Here is a 17,274-nt window from a genome sequence, read left to right on the forward strand (position 1 = left end):
GTGTTGTGTCAAATTCCAGTGTTCAGTACAATTTTTCAGTCATACATGGACATATACACACTCATTGTCACATTTTTTTCTCTGTGATTTATCATAACATTTTGTGTATATTTCCCTGTGCTATACAGTGTAATCTTGTTTATCTGTTCTACAATTTTGAAATCCCAGTCTATCCCTGCCCACCCTCTACCCCGCCCCCCCCGGTAACCAGAAGTCTGTATTCTCTGTCCATGAGTCCATTTCTGTCCTGTATTTATGCTTTGTTTTTGTTTGTTTGTTTGTTTCTGTTTTTTAGATTCCACATATGAGCGATCTCATATGGTATTTTTCTTTCTCTTTCTGGCTTACTTCACTTAGAATGACATTCTCTAGGAGCATCCATGTTGCTGCAAATGGCATTATGTTGTCAGTTTTTATGGCTGAGTAATATTCCATTGTATAAATATACCACATCTTCTTTATCCAGTCACCTGTTGATGGACATTTAGGTTGTTTCCATGTTTTGGCTATTGTAAATAGTGCTGCTATGAACATTGGGGTGCAGGTGTCATCCTGAAGTAGATTTCCTTCTGGGTACAAGCCCAGGAGTGGGATTCCTGGGTCATATGGTAAGTCTATTCCTAGTCTTTTGAGGAATCTCCACACTGTTTTCCATAGTGGCCTTTGTCCATTTTTAAGTTGAGTAATTTGTCTTTTTGTTCTTAAGTTGCAAATGATCTTTATGTGTTCTAGATACAATTTTTTAAATCAGCTGTATCATTTACAAATATTTTCTCCCATTCTGTGAGTTGGTCTTTTCACTTTCTTGAAGGCGTCCTTTGAAGCAGAAAATTTTTTAATTTTGATAAAATTCAAGTTTCTATTTCTTCTTTAGTTGTTTGTGCTTTTGGTGTCATGTCTAAGAAACCATTGCCTAATCCAAAGTCATGAAGATTTAAGTCTGTTTTCTTCTAAAAGTTTTATGGTTTGACTCTTAACGTTTAGGTCTTTGATCCATTTTGAGTTAATTTTTACATATGGTGTGAGATAGGGGTCCAACTACATTTTTATAATCACATTGTTTCCCCTTTTCCTGCAATATTATCTCTAATTTTTTTGTTAATTAAAAACAAGTTTTTGAAACAATCTCAAACTTATAGAAAAGTTGAAAGTATAGTACAAATACCTTGATTTCTTGAACCATTGAGAAAGTAGGTTGCCAAAATGGCAGTCCGTGATGGCCATGTTTGTGTGTATTTCCCACAAACAAGAACATTCTCCTGCATAACCAGAATATCAGAAATACAACCATCAATATCAGAAAATTAACACTGATGAATTATTATCATCTTATTCTCAGATCCCATTAATGTTCTGTGCATTGTCCCAATAATGTCCTTTGTAACAAAAGGATCCAGTCCAGACTCACACATTGTATTTAATTGTCACAATTCTCTAGTCTTCTTCAAGCTGGAACAGTTCCTTAGTCTTTCTTGAGTTTTATGACCTTGACATTTTTGGAGATTCCAAGCCTGTTATTTTGTAGAATGTCTCTAAGTTGTGGTTTGTCTGGTGTTTCCTCATGATTAGGTTCAGTTTCTGCATATTTGGCAGGTATGTCACAGAAGTGATGTTGTGTCCTTGGTGCATCCCTGTGGGGGCCCATGATTTCACCATTACTGTTGATAGTAACTTTGATTACTTGACAAAGGTATGTTTGCTAGGTTTCTCCACTATTAGTCTTTTTACTTTTGTGAATTAATAAGCATTTTGTGGGAAGGTCTTTGAGATTATAATAAATCTTCCTCCTCAATAATGTCTCAGTTTTTTCATTTATTTGTTTATGTCTGCACAGGCACATAGATTCCTGTTTTGTTTAAGGGCTTATATTCCTCTCTTACTGTTGCTATTTGTATTGATGTTCTAATTGTTCCACATTTGGTAGTGGGAGCCCCTTCAAGCTGGCCTCTTTGTTTTTTTGTCATGACCCCTCATTCTTTGAGTACTTGCTTGCTTTTTTGGCACAACATGATGTTCCAGGTTCATTTGGTACTTGCCCTACTTCACCCTCCCCATTTTCCCAAAGAGCCCTGGTTCCTTTTAGTAGAGAATGGCATTAGAAACCAAGATCTGGGTGCTAGGTGTGCATATTAGGACATTGCTGATCCCAGGACCTCTCAGGGGACAGAGCTAGGGAATAGTTGTATTCTCCATACGTACAGACATTTATATCCATGTGTCTGCCTATATGTTGAGTTTCATGAGTCAACATCAGTAGCTGCAGTTGCAGTCCAAACTAGAGGGGTCAGTCCATTCTACTCTTTTTTTTAACCTTTCCATATTTGTAACTTCCTTCTTAGATTATGAGAAACGTAGCCCCTACTATCTGTAGTAGTTATACTTACTTGATCTGTCTCTCCAGTATTTACCCAATCTGTTATAGTTATTGCTGCATTCCCTCTGCCCCCTCCCATCCCTACCCAATTAGAAAGTCTTGTCACCCTTATCTGGCTTTGCCCCACTGTGTTGGGATGCCCACTTCCTAGGACTGTGTTCTTGTTAGCTTGGTCTCCGACACTCCATGCCACCTGGGCCGGGACCACTGCCCTTCCTCCTTCACTCAACTTCACACCCCACACCAGGCTGCCATGAAGAACCCCTCCTCATCCTGCTGGAGCTCTGAGATCCTTGCTGTGCTGCTACCTTTGTATCTGGACGTAGTTCTGCCTCACCTGCTTTGGGCTGTATACTAACTCTTGGCCATCATGACCAGCCCCCACTTAGTGGCCTTTGGACTTAATTATTTGTGAAGGGGCTTCATGTTGTCTTTTGAGAGAAGTTTTTTTTTCAAAATTAAAAGTTATAAGAGGAAAAAAACTCAAATAGCTTGAATATTTCATTTTTTTCAGGCAATTATTTGTAGAGGTCTCAAAGGATTCTTTCTTTGGCTAATATTTAACATTTAACATAAATAACACTTAATTTGATTTATAATTATTTGAATCTGAGTGTACATTGTTTAATGAGCTGTTACTGACTGAGGAAATTAGAAAACAAATAATAATTCACATCTACAAAATATTCATTTCTCTTCTAGCTCTTCCACCAAAGCCACCTAAGCCAATGACTTCAGCCGTTACAAATGGAATGAAGGAGAGTTCTGTTTCTCTTCAGGATGCAGAATGGTACTGGGGGGATATTTCAAGGTAACTAGAATGCTATTATAATTGACTGCAGTTTTTAAAAAGTTATGTTTGATATTAGTGGTTAAATGAAACGTATAAAATGCCCCACTAGTTGTTGATTAAAGATTACCATTTTAAAAATTGTGTATGAAAACCTTTCAAAAGTTTCTAAATGCTTTTAATCCCACAAAAAAGTGACAAGAAAATCTTTAAATTATGGTTGTGATTATTAGTTTTAATACTGAGTAAATGAAACTTGTACTTTGAAGGTAGGTTTTAGGATAGTAATACTCATCAGTACTTAATTTCTTTACCTTTCTGTTTCTAAGGCAATGATTCTACAATCTTTCTTGCACAAGAATCAATAGGGTACGGCCTAGGGATCTGCATTTATAATCTCCCGAGGTGATTTTTATGCACTCTTCACATACCTCATTTTGAGAAACAATGCTAGGACAGATTTGTTTCTTACGAGGTGGTTTTGGAAAATTTTGAACTAAAGAAGGAAAAAAATATATATGTAAATTTGAACATTGTATTTTCTTATTTTTAAAAGATCCTATTCATTTCTGCCAAATCAAATTCCAGGTTGATGCTGTATTCCTCAATATGCTTATCCTTCTCTTTCTCTTACTTGTTTTCTCTCATTACTAAAGTAGCACTCATTTCTTTTTTTTCTTACCATTTTAACCATCTTTAAATGTACAGTTCAATGGCATAAAGTCTCATTTTCACATTGTTTTTCATTCAGTTATCACTACCATCCATCTCTGGAACTCTTCCATCTTCCCAAAGTGAAGCTCTGTACCTATTTAACACTAATTCCCCTTTCCTTCTGTTCTCCCAGCCCCTGGCAACCACCATTCTACCTTCTCTTTTTATGAATTTAACTACTCTAGGCACCTCGTATGAGTGGAATCATAGAATATTTGTCCTTTTGTTTGGCTTACTTCACTTAGCATAGTCTTCAAGGTTCATCCATGCTGTAGCATGTATCATAATCTCCTTCCTTTTTAAAGCTGAATAATATTTCATTATATGTATATACCACATTTTTATTTATTCATTCATCTTGGACATTGGCTTTGATGAACATTTGGATTGTTTCCAGCTTTTGGCTATTGTGAACAGTGCTGCTACGAATATTGGTGTGTAAATGTTTGTTCAAGTCCCTACTTTCAGTTCTTCAGGTATATACTCAGAAGTGGAATTTCTGGATCATACAGTAATTCTGTTTTAAATTTTTTGATGAAGACTTAATACATTTTATATAAAAATTGATCAGAAAATTTTTATTTTAACATTGTGCAATAAAAGTATCTGTTATATTTAAATCCTACTTAAATTTATCTTTTAAGACCGTGTGGTTCTATAATTCAAGGTTCTTTTATACCCTACCATTTTCTTTGAGTATTCCAGTGTTATTCCTTAAAGTCCTAAACCAGCTCTGCAGAAGGAATTTGTTATCAGTATAAATTCAAATTGGAGAGTTTTATATTGAAAGGTTGTGAATTGAGTGAATTATCCCCACTCTGATCTGACACAGCTGCCACTGTTGCTTAAACTTAATCTTTCTAAACAGCTGCTGTTTTTCCCTGAAACTCTGCAAGTTCATACCTGCCTAAGGAAGCCCTAAAGGCTTAGTGGAAACACTGTCCCCTACAGACAGTTGAAATCTGGAAGAGTTTAAAAATCAAATACCCTTCCTTAGATTATGTAACACCGAAAATCAAAACAGAAAGAATGTATCTAGAGGGAGGAACTAAATGCCTCTGATGGCCCCCATGATTCTGTAACCTTAGACGTACCCACCTCCCAACTAGTCTTAGTAATAATGTGTGAAGACAACACCCAACACTATGTTTTCTCATTTTTCCTATAATTCTGTTCTTCAGGGAGGAGGTAAATGACAAATTACGTGACATGCCAGATGGTACCTTCTTGGTCAGAGATGCCTCAACAAAAATGCAGGGAGATTATACTTTGACTTTGCGGTGAGTATATTTCAGCATTTTGGCTATTAAGCATTATTATTTCTGGATATATAAAGATTCCTGTCTTTTATTTAAATCTTTCAATGTACATTTTTCATATTTTTATTTAATTTAGATACATAATTTTTAGTTATTTGGCTAACTATACTTTTTCTATACATTAAGTATTTTAATGCCATATAAAAAGGCAACAGTTTTTATTTTTATGTGGCAGTAAAATGAAGAGGCTTAAAATCCCTAAATGTAAGGAAATAAGAAGTATACTACTGACCTTTTAGTGCTGTAGAAGCCATGGGCACAGCGTAAGATTATTAATGATATGTTGGGAATCTACCCTCTAATAACTCTGTTACTTTCCTCAGTGTAGACTTCAGAGAGTAAAACTCAACGTAATTTAGGCTGATCAGGATATGTAGAAGATAAAGCAATTCTCAGCCTGTATCATGCCATCCATGTGTGTGTATTAGAATCTCCTAAGTGGTGGATGTAGCACTTTTTATAAATTTACAAAGATGGGACATACACTTAAAATAGATTAGGAAAATTGCGTTAGATATTTTCACATTTAATTTTAACAATTAACATAGCCTTTAGTACAATAAAGTCTTGTTTTTTTTAAAAAAGAGACTAAAGAAAAGAGTAATGATAACAGCAATAATAACAACTTCCTTGTGCTAGGCATTTTACATGCAAGCTCTATTTACTCCTCACAACATCCTTATAAGGTACGTATTATGAATATTTTCATTTTATAAATGAGGCAACTGAAGCTTAACTTAGTTAAGAAACTTGTCCTGAAGTCATATAGCTAGTGAGTGGCAGAAGATGGCTTCAAATCCAGATTTAGCTGTCTCTTTGCTGCCTTTCCAGCCTAGTATCTTTAGGAAAAATAACCCCATATTTTATGCTAGAAATTTGGAGTTACTATATTAGTTTCTGGTAAAGACATTAAGAAGTTAATACCTTAGGACTTCAGTTGTACTGAGCAGTAATCAATGTTCTACAATGATTCATTCAACATAATTTTTTCCCATTCTAGTCAGGCTTCCATCTCTACCATTCCACAGGGACTGCTAAACCAATGGCCTCCTCTCTCTGCTTACCTTACCTGACCTCTTAGCAGCATTAGTCATAGACACTTCTTTTTAGAAACAGTCTTCTCTTCTCTGTATTCATTGTCCCAAGGTGAGCTTGTCCTGTCCCATGACTTTAATAAATGACTAGATGGTGATGATTCATGAACCTCATCTCCAGCTCTCACCTCCCCAACTCCAGAGGCATCTATCCAGTCGCTGCTTAGATGACTAGAGGACATACTAATTTTAATACAGTCAGAGCAGAATTCTTGATTTCTAACTCTCACCCACCCAAACTGTTTCTCTTCTAGTCTTTCCTTTTCTCAGAAATAAAACCACCATCTCTACAGTTATTAAAGTCACAAATCTTTTTTCCTCTTTCCCTCATCCTCTGCCAACTCTACCTCCAAAGCTACATTTGTAATCTCTTCATACTTCTCTGCCATCCAGATCTAAGCCACTGTCTTCTTGCTTGATCTTTCACAGTTATCTCCTAACAGTTTGGGGTGTGTAGAAAGCGGAGAGGAGGTTGCAGGATTAGGTAGCAGTAGGAACCAAGATATGGGGTGAGAAGGTATAGAACCCTGTTCTGTGAGATGCAGTCCCATTTGGCTAGAGGGTAACATTTGTAAGGAGGAAAAAGTGGTAGGGAATAGAAGGTGGGAAAAGGGTCATGTTCAAGAGGGCCTTGAATTCTAAAATTTGGGGTTTATATTTAATATTGTAGGTAGCCAGGGGAAACCATTGCATTTTATCAACAGGGAAGTTATATGATCAGACTATATTTGACTAGAAAGAATAGAAGAGGATAGATACTAGTGAAGAATTAGAAGGCTATTATGACTTGAGAGGTAATGGTGATGCAGAATTGAATTTGTTCTTTTCTCATTTATATGTATTGAGTGCCCACAGTGTCCTAGGAAAAGGAGATGAACAAGCCAGACGTGGTCTCTTGTCTATAGTATTTGTATTAGGTGGGGATAGTAGTGAGGGAGAGGGAGACAAAATAAATACATGAAAAAAAAATGAGGTAACTTCACAAAGTATGAAGTGCTATATAGGGAATACATAAGGTTATATGATAACAGAATATTAGGAAAGGGAATTTCACATAGTTTTGAGAAAGAGGGCCTCTCTGACAATATGATCTCTGAGAACTGAAGGATTAGAAAGAGCCAGCCAGAAAAGTGTTTCAGGGACAGGTAAGAGAAATGCAAAGACACTGACCTTGGAAAGATTTGGTGGATCCAGTGAATACAGAGACTACTATGGCTGGCTTACAGTGTGAACCACTGAGTGGTAGGAGGTGACGTTGAAAGTGGGAAGGAGACAGATGCAGAGAGCCTCATGAGCCATGGTGAGGAATCTGAACTTTATTTCTAAGTGCAAACAAAATTAATAAAGGGTTTTAAGCAGGGGGATGACATATCAAAAGACTGAATACACTATTACCTAGGGAAGTGGCTCTAGGCACATGATGAGGAATCAAAATAAGAGGCAATGTGGAGCTGAGAGCTAAGGGGAATTGATAACGGAATGGGTATGAGGTTGGGGGGAGTTAAAAGTGACTGTGGTTTGAGCCTGCTGGCCTTAGAATGAATGTGCCACTTAGAGAAATAGGAAAGTCAGGAGCAGTTGATTTTTAGCTGCTCCAGAACTTCTAGGTAAAAATATATCTAGAATACGGCAAAAAAAAAAAAAGTAGGTTTAATGCTTAGGAAAGAGTACAGGGCCAGAAGAACATTCAGGTACCATCTACACAGAATAACTGGGACTTTAAGGGAAGAGTATATAGAGGGGAGAAAAGGATAGAGGCTGAAGGCAGAGCTTTTTAGGGAACTTAAAAACTGTGTTTAGCAGCAGGATGATGGCAGAGAAAGAGTGGTCTAAGAGGAAAAAGTAATGTCATACAAGCCATGGGAGGATGAAATATTAAGAAGGAAGCAGGGGCAGGGGGAAAGAAGGGAGAGTGGACATTTCAGTCACTGCAAAGAATCTGAGCCTGGGATAGAGGGCAGAGTCTGAATTTGGTAAAAGTCATTGGTGACCCTCAAATGAGAGGAATGAGAGTGAAATCAGATTGCAGAGAATGGGTGATGAGGAAGTAGAGGTTTTTCCATTCAGTAACCATTTTTAAAATCAGTAAATAGTATTCATTGTAGAAAATCTGGATAGTTAACAAATCTTTAGGAATCTGATATATGCCAGGTATTGGGCCAGGTGCTAGGATATAAGAAGGAATAGCATGAGTCTTCTGTTCAAGAAGATTACAAGGAGGAAGGGTATAAATAAGTAAATAAATAAACCGAATTTACTCCTCCCGAAGACAAAAAACAAACTAAATAAATAAATAAATAAAATATTTTTAAAAAAGATTACAGTGATGGAGAGACATAATTAAAAATTCAGCATTCTTCAGTTTCTTCATGTCTTTACTTCCCTTTCTGCTCTGCTTAGAGTCCATGGTCCTCTATTAAAATTACCCTTGTGAATGTATCCTCAACAAACTTGCTCCTCTCTCCCTTCATTGTAGTAACCTAACTATGTTCCAGCACTTACTAAATTCAGCTCTCCATCTATTTCTTGCCCATACCTGGGCAGCTGAATGTGGAGAAAAACACACCATGCTGACTGGTCTCACATTAAATTCGTAACTACTAAGCTCAAATGGACATTTAGTATTGCCCAGCTGAATCTCTGCATTTCTGCAATTCATTTGCTCTTTCACTTTTCCCAGGTGACAATTTCACATATTCTTTTTTTCTCTTCAAATCAACAACCTGTCTTCCCCCTTATAACTAAAGAAGTTGCTTCCTATTTCTCTGAGGACATGGTAGCAATTAGAAGAGACCTAATTCCCTCTTGCTCCTGTTGCTACAGCTGTCAATGTATTTGCACCTGAATGTGACTACTTTGCCTTTCTCCTGTTCCAGTGGATGACTGGTCATGTCCTTGTGCAGGATCCACCTCTCTACTTGTGGACTGGATCCCATCCCATCCCTCTAACCTACTCAAGGACATCATCCTAGGAATTATCTTGTCCTTTCTTTGAGATGAACAGTTTTTGTCTCTCTACTGAGCCATTCCTATCAGCATATAAATATACTGTACTGTCTCCCATTTAAGAATAATACATAAGGAAAATTCCCTTGATGCTCTCTTTCCAGCTGCTTCCCTATTTCTCTGCTCCTGATTGCAGCAATATTCCTCTAGACAGTTGTCTGCAGGCATTTCTTCTTTTTCTTTTCTCATTCTCATTAATCCATTCCAGTCAGGCTTCCATCCCTACCATTCCACTGAAACCATTTTGTCAAGATCACCTAGTGATCTCTACTTAGCCAAGCCCCAAGATCACTCTCCTGGTTGATCACTTCCTCTTTGTGAAATGCTTTTTAAAAAAATTGTTTTTTAGGATACCACCCTCTTAGTTCTTTTACTTCATTACTTGCTCTCCATTGGTTTCCTTTGCTGGTTCTTCCTCATCTCCGTGATCACTAAACATTGGTGTACCCCAGGGCTTAGACCTTGGACCTCTTCTCTTGTTCAGCTATGCTCATCTTCAGATAACATCTGTAGGCTGACAACTCCTGATTTTATACATCTAGCCCAGACCTTTCTCCTGAATTTTAGACTCTCCAAGTAGGCTGCAGGATCATCTGCTCTTGGATGTTCACTAGGCGTTTCAAACCTAACTTGTCTAAAACCAAAATGTTTTTTCCCCTTTAAACATGTTCTTTTTATATTTCCTTCTCCACTTCAATAAATGACAATTTCATTTTTCTAATTGCTTCAGATAAAAACCTTGAAATCATCTTTATCTTGTCTCTTTCTCTCACACCCATATCCAGGCCATCAGCACATCCTGTCAGCTCTCTCTTCAAAATATATTCAAGATCCACCATTTCTCAGTATCTTCACTGCTACTGCCCTTGTCTAAGACACCATCGTGTCTTGCCTAGATTATTTGAAAAGTCTCCTAACTGATCTTTCTACTTCTACCCCTGCCCATTTTGAATGGTCTTATCTCAACCTAGCAGCTAGAATGAGCCTTTTAAATAACAGGATAAAGGGTATCATTCTGCTCTTGTATTGCCCCATCTTACTCTGTAAAAGCCGAAGCCCTTACAGTGGCCTACAGGCTGTTGCATGATCTAAACTTTTGCATCTCTTTGTCTCCTGCTACTCTCCTTTTTGCTCCTTTAGCCCCAGCATCACTGGCCTCCTTGCTCTTCCTGGAACATACCACACATGCTTTTGCCTTAGGGGTTTGCACGTACTTTCCCCCTTCTGTCTAGAAAACTTTTCCTGAAGCTATCTGGTGTGCTAGCTCCCTCACTTTGTTTAGGGCTCTGCTAAGTGTCACCTGAACAGAGTGGTTTTCCTTGTGGTGCAACATACATAGAACAGTAATTTCTCCACCCCCAGAACTGTCTCTTCTTTCTACTCTGCTTTGTTTTTTTTTTTTCCCATAGGACTGATTACCATTTGATATATCTAGTTGTTTATTTTTATGTTTTATCTTGATGAGAATTCTTCATCCTCTTTATAAACTTTAAGACGGAGATATGTTCCTCATGCTCCTAAACTGGAATTTCCATGAGATCATGGACTGTGCTTGGCTTGTTTAATCACTATGTCCATTTACTTTGTACAGTTCCTGGCACATAGTAGATGTTCAGTAAGTGTTTTTGAATGAATGAGTGCATTTTAGTTTTTCTTCAGCAGAGAGACCAGCTTGCATTTATTGTGAGTATATGTGTGGGTATACTCGTCTATAGAAACTGCATATGATTAGGTGGTCCTTTCAATGTGCATTTTATAGGAATAGTTCTTCATCCATCTGCATACTGACCATCTAAGCATTAAATTTTAATCAATCCATAGATTCAAACCTATTATGTTTGACCTTTCTCAAATCCCAGTGCCTCATTTATCACGTGTAATGTAACGGCATGGCACAAAGAGATATAGAAGCATATTTTTCCCCCATTAAGTCTGCATGCTGCTATAAGAACAATTGAGTGGGAATGGTGCAGTATTTTTCTATTCTATAGTGAATCAACCTGCTGTGGTTTTAGATTACACCTTATGGGACTTGCAAAACATTGCCATCTTAAGCTTTGGCTATAAATTATCTTTTAAGGGACCATTGGATGTGACTCAGTAAACAAAAGTGGTCTAAACCATTCAATCATCAAATTACATTCCGTCTAATATAAACAGCTCTTCAAAAGCTGTACTTGGTAAAGCAGTTGAATGACAGTTGAGCGATTTAAATATTGTGATAGCTAAATAGTCATTTCCAAGAATTATAAGCAAATATAAAAGAGAAAATAATGTAAGGTACTAAATTAATTACTCAGTTATAAATCATTCAGGAAGCTTAATTATGTTTGTACATTAACAATAAAACCTTGAGTGTTGAATGGATGTATGTGTGACAGATGTTTATCATACCCCATAGAGGTGGCTTCTGCGTCCCTCCAAGGACACACAGTCATGTCTTTAGATCCTAAAGAGATTGTCTCTGTTCTTCCTGAAAAAGTGGATATAGAATTTAAATTAGAAAATTCATTTAGAAAATAAACAAAAGATACAGTTTGCTTCTGTTTTAGTTGTTTTTTTTTCAGTGATTATTTTTGCTTAATTTGTTGGTACTGAATGCTGTGTATATCTATAATAACCAAGATATTTTACAGGCAAAAGAAATAGTTGTAGAAATAATGTGATATTATATATACTTTTATACATATAATGTATGCCTTTTCACCCAGTCTCATTAATATAGTTAAACTTGTTTATTATGTGACACTAAGCTTTCATCTCTCCATAGTGAAAGTACTACTTTAATAGAATTTTTTTGGGAAAAAAATCTATAGTTGTTGTCTTGTTGTTTACAGGAAGGGAGGCAATAATAAGCTAATAAAGATCTATCATCGAGATGGTAAATACGGCTTTTCTGATCCTCTGACATTTAATTCTGTGGTGGAGCTCATTAACCACTATCACCATGAATCTCTTGCTCAGTACAATCCCAAACTTGATGTGAAGCTGATGTACCCAGTGTCCAGATACCAACAGGTATGATTACAGAAGTTCTTGATGGTTCAGCAGCAAGTCATTATTTTACGACATCATTTGATTCTAATTTGTGAGGTTATCAGTTAAAAAAAAAGAAATCTGGACTTTTAAAATTTCCTACTTAAAGATATTTTTGGAACTTATTTTGTGGCTAGTATTTCTTAATAGCTAGTTGCATATATTTATTAACTTAGTATAAAAGTACTTCTGTTTATGTTTTCTATTTATACGTTATTATTAAATTTTTGAAGTATTCATTATTTTGATGTGATCTAAAGGTTTATCTTAGTCTTAACAAAAGGATTTAGTGCTATGTCTATGAGCCTATTTCTGTTCTGTATTTATGGTTTGTTTGTTTGTTTTTTTAATTTTTTTTAGACATAAAATACAGACTTGTGGTTGCCAAGGGGGTGGGGGGTGGGAAGAGATAGACTGGGATTTCAAAATTGTAGAATAGATAAACAAGATTATACTGTATAGCACAGGAAAATATTCACAAGATCTTATGGTAGCTCACAGAGAAAGGAATGTGACAATGAATATATATATGTTCATGTATAATTGAAAAATTTTGCTCTGCACTGGAATTTGACACAACATTGTAAAACGATTATAAATTAATAAAAAAGTTTTTAAAAAAAGGACTTAGTGCTTTTGCATGCTTGGTATTAATACAGTGGCTTAAGCTTACAGTAGAAATACAATTTAAAAATAAATAGATGTGGAAAAATCTCTGTTTCAGAATTGTTAACGTTCTTTACTTCTTTTGTTTACCTGTATAGGATCAATTGGTAAAAGAAGATAACATTGATGCAGTAGGTAAAAAACTGCAAGAATACCACTCTCAGTATCAGGAAAAGAGTAAAGAATATGACAGGCTATATGAAGAATATACCAGAACATCCCAGGTTAGTATATTTTTGTTGTTTGGGCCAATAAGTATGCAATAAGTATTACAGTTACATCAGATGTTCTATAATTTTATAATTTTCTATGATTCAGCTGACAATCTTCAGCTGTCTTAATATCTTAAACAGCCTTTTTGAGACTTTAATGATATAAATTCCTCTTGCATTCTAAGTGACTTTTTTATTGGTTAAGGATATAATTTATATCAGTAAGTATTAACTAAGATAAGATTTGACTGCAAGTGACAAATAATAAAACAACAAAGTCTTCAGTTAGAAATTTTTCTTTTATGCATAGGCAGTGAAGAGGTGTTATTTTAATTACACAATCATTGGGGTCTAGGGTTCTTCTGTCCTATGCTTTTTTATCTGTGGAAGTTGCTTTACTCCAGTATCAGCCATTACAACCATATTCTAGCAAACAGGAAAAAATAGGAAGGGGAAAGGAACATGCCCTATTTTAAGGCTACTTCCTAGAAGAAGTATACACTGCTTCCATTTTCATCCCACTGGCTAGACAACCACAGATTACAACTAGCTGCAGGGGAGGCTGAGGAAACTAGTCTTTACTTGGTCAGGTTTGCTCAGCTAACATTTGGAAGTTTACTGAGGAAGAAGGAACAATAGTAATGGAAGTTGTGGGACCACTAGTAGTCTCAGTTACATAGTTTTTAGATCATAAACCTTAATGATCAATAATATTTTAAAAGTCACATTTGTGATGTAGAGCAAATTCTGAAGAGTAATTTGGTTCTTTTCATAGAAGTGGTTTTTCTTGGTTCTTTCCCTAGAACTGCTTTGTTTCTTTTTTACTTACACTTGGATTGGTTTAAACTGCCCTGAGCTGTTACATAGTATATAAAAGGTGCTAAGAATTTTTATGAAGTTGCACATCTTCAGGAAATATTGTCTGTTGCAATATTTGGGTCAGTTGTGGCCTGAGAATGTATATTTAACTGAGTTTCTCATGTACATTCTTTGGAAACACAGATTATTACTTTAAATACCAAATGGTTTATAGAAGCATTAGTTTGTGTCGATTAGTCCTTGTTATAGTAGCATTAATCCACTTTACTAAGTTTAAAGTGAATTCTCTGTGCAACAGCAACTTGCCTGAATTCTTTCTAGGAGGTAACAGTAATGGGTTTTTTTTCCTGGTATTTGTTTTCTGTTGCATAAATTTCTCCTTTTCTCTTCAGTATTTACTTTCTTTTGCTTTCTTTCAATTTAATTTGCTCTTCCTTTTCTAGCTTTTTTAAGGTAGAAATTTTGTTCATTGTTTTTAAAATTTCTTATTTTTCTTTCTCTTTCTGGCTTACTTTTACTTAGAATGACGATCTCCAGGTCCATCCATATTGCTGCAAATGGCATTATTTTACTCTTGTTTATGGCTGAGTAGTATTCCATTGTATAAATATACCACATCTTCTTTATCCAGTTATCTGTTGATGGACATTTAGGTTGCTTCCATGTCTTGGCTATATTGTATATAGTGCTGCTATGAACATTGGGGTGCACGTATCTTTTTGAACTAGAGTTCCCTCCAGATATGCCCAAGAGTGGGATTGCTGGATCATATGGTAATTCTATTTTTAGTTATTTTGAGGATCCATACTGTTTTCCACAATGGCTGCACCAAACTACATGCCCACGAACAGTGTAGGAGGGTTCCCTTTTCCCCAAGCCTCTCCAGCATTTATTGTTTGTGGACTTTTGAATGATGGCCATTCTGCCTGGTGTGAGGTGATATCTCATTGTAGTTTTGATTTGCATTTCTCTGATAATTAGTGATACTGAGCATTTTTTCATGTGCCTCTTGCTGTGTGTGTCTTCATTGGAGAATTGCTTGTTTAGGTCTTCTGCCCATTTTTGGGTTGGATTTTTTTTTGTTGTTAAGTTGTATGAGCTGTTTATATATTCTGGAAATTAAACCTTTGTCATTCACATGATTTGCAGATTTTTTCTTCCACATCCTAGGGTATCATTTTGTTTTGCATAGGTTATTGATTTGACCGTTGGTTAAGAACGTGTTGTTTAATTTCCACACATTTGTGGATTTTTTTCAGTTTTCCTTCTGTTATTTATTTCTAGTTTCATTCCATTGTGATTTGAAAGTATATTTTGTACAACTTCACTCTTTTAAAATGTATTATGATTTGTTTTGGGGCCTAATGTGATCTGTCCTAGAGAATATTTCATATGTGCTTGAAAAGAATGTGTATTCTGTTGTTGTTGGGTAGTGTTCTGTATATGTTAGGTCTAACTGATTTATAGAGTTGTTCATATCCTCTATTTTCTTATTCATCTTTCATCTGGTCATTTTATCCATTATTGAATGTGAGGTATTGAAGTCTACAACTGTTATTGTAGAACTGTCAAACTGTTTATTCCACTTTCAGTTCCATCAATTTTTACTTGATTTATTTTGAGGCTCTCTCATATATGTTTCTCTTTTTCTTCTTGTATTCCCATTGCATGTGTGCTATACCTTTTGCAATTGTCCCAGAGTTCTTGGATATTCTGTTATTTTTTTTCAGTCTTCATTCTCTTTACTTTTCAGTTTTGGAGGTTTCTGTTGAGATACCCTTAAGCTCAGGGGTTGTTTCCTTAGCCACGTCAAGGTAGTAGTATTTCCATCTCTCTATGTGTTGCCCATATGTTCTTGCATTCAGTCTGCGTTACCTATTAGAGTCCTTAGCATATTAGTCATAGTTATTTTAAATTCCTGTTTTGATAATTTCAACATCCCTGCCATGTTGTTTCTGATGCTTGATATGTCTCTTCAAATTGGTTTTTTTGTGTGTGTGGGTGGGGGGGATGGCTTTCGGTTGCTTTATGATTTTTTCTTTTTTTTAAAATTTATTTTATTTATTTATTATTTTTTTAAATGGAAGTACTGGGGATTAAACCCAGGACCTGGTACATGCTAAGCATACACTCTAGCACCGAACTATTACCCTCCCCCACCTATAATTTTTTCTTGATATCTGGAAAGGGTGTACTGGGTAAAAGAAACTGCTGTAAACAGGCTTCTAGTAATGTGGTGCTGCGGTATTGGGGTGGGAAAGCATCCTATAGCCCTATTATTAGGTCTCAATCTTTTAGAGTCCTGTGCCTCTGGACTCTGAACTTCACAATGTTTCTCAGATTTTTTTTCCTCCATTCTTAAGTGAGAGAGGATGGGTAGAGTTGGCTGGAGTTGGGTTATTTCCCTTTTCCCAGGTCAGCGAGGCTCTGATAGTACTGAAGGAGGCTAGGCTGTGGTTAACTAGCTTCTTCTGAGGTGAGGCCTTATTATGAAAGACAGAGTGCTCTGGCATACTTCAGAATGGTTCCTTTTCTCTTCTCACTGCTGGAAGCAAGAGGGGATTTTTCTTTGGAATTTGCTATGAGAACTTAGTTGAGCTCCTAGAAGTAAATCTCTTAAAATTTGGGGAAACCCTCTATGACTGGGTCCCCTGGAGATTTTAACTGTCAGAGTTGTCTACACTGAGCCTCCAGCGGCCATTTGTCAGTTACAGTTAAATTTTCTGCCCTATGCTGGTTCCTGCAGAGGTTTCTGCTTTTGCATCTCTGCCATGTTGTAAGCCATGGTAACATGTATTCATCTGTCTGCCTCTCCAGCCTTGGGGACATCAGTTTGTCCTGTGTCCTTACCTCTCCTACAGATGCTGGAAGAGTAGTTGCTTTTTTAGGCTGTTCAGCTTTTTACTTGTTTTTTGGATGGAGTGGTGACTGCCAAGCTCCTACATGCAGATCTGGAAACAAGAAGTCTTGGCACATATGCTTATGATTGTTTTGTCTTCTTGATGTATTGAATCTTTATCAATAGGTAATGTCCTTATTTGTCTCTTTTAACCTCTTTTGACTGAAAATCTATTTTGATAATAATATAGCCACCACAGCTCTCTCTAGGTTCCTATTTGCATGGGATATTTTTTCCATCCTTTTACTTTCAATGTTTTATGTCTTTGCATTGGAAGTGAGTCTTTTGTAGACAGCATATGGGTGGATCATGGTTTTTTTTTTTAATCTGCCTGTGAGTTTCTCC

At 36.3% G+C, this 17,274-nt stretch overlaps 1 protein-coding gene across 2 annotated transcripts in view; it reads left to right on the plus strand.

Annotated features, from left to right (window-relative positions):
• Window positions 1–17,274, plus strand: part of PIK3R3 (phosphoinositide-3-kinase regulatory subunit 3) — an 85,042-nt gene that overhangs the window by 41,277 nt on the left and 26,491 nt on the right. For both annotated transcript variants that reach the window (XM_015236123.3, XM_006200431.4), the window contains exons 3-6: window positions 3,077–3,185; window positions 5,060–5,158; window positions 12,135–12,315; window positions 13,098–13,223. In XM_015236123.3, coding sequence (XP_015091609.1) covers window positions 3,077–3,185; window positions 5,060–5,158; window positions 12,135–12,315; window positions 13,098–13,223 — 515 coding nt within the window. The remainder of the gene's footprint in view (window positions 1–3,076; window positions 3,186–5,059; window positions 5,159–12,134; window positions 12,316–13,097; window positions 13,224–17,274) is intronic.

Source organism: Vicugna pacos, chromosome 13 (assembly GCF_048564905.1).
Source record: "Vicugna pacos chromosome 13, VicPac4, whole genome shotgun sequence".
Lineage (NCBI taxonomy): Eukaryota > Metazoa > Chordata > Mammalia > Artiodactyla > Camelidae > Vicugna > Vicugna pacos.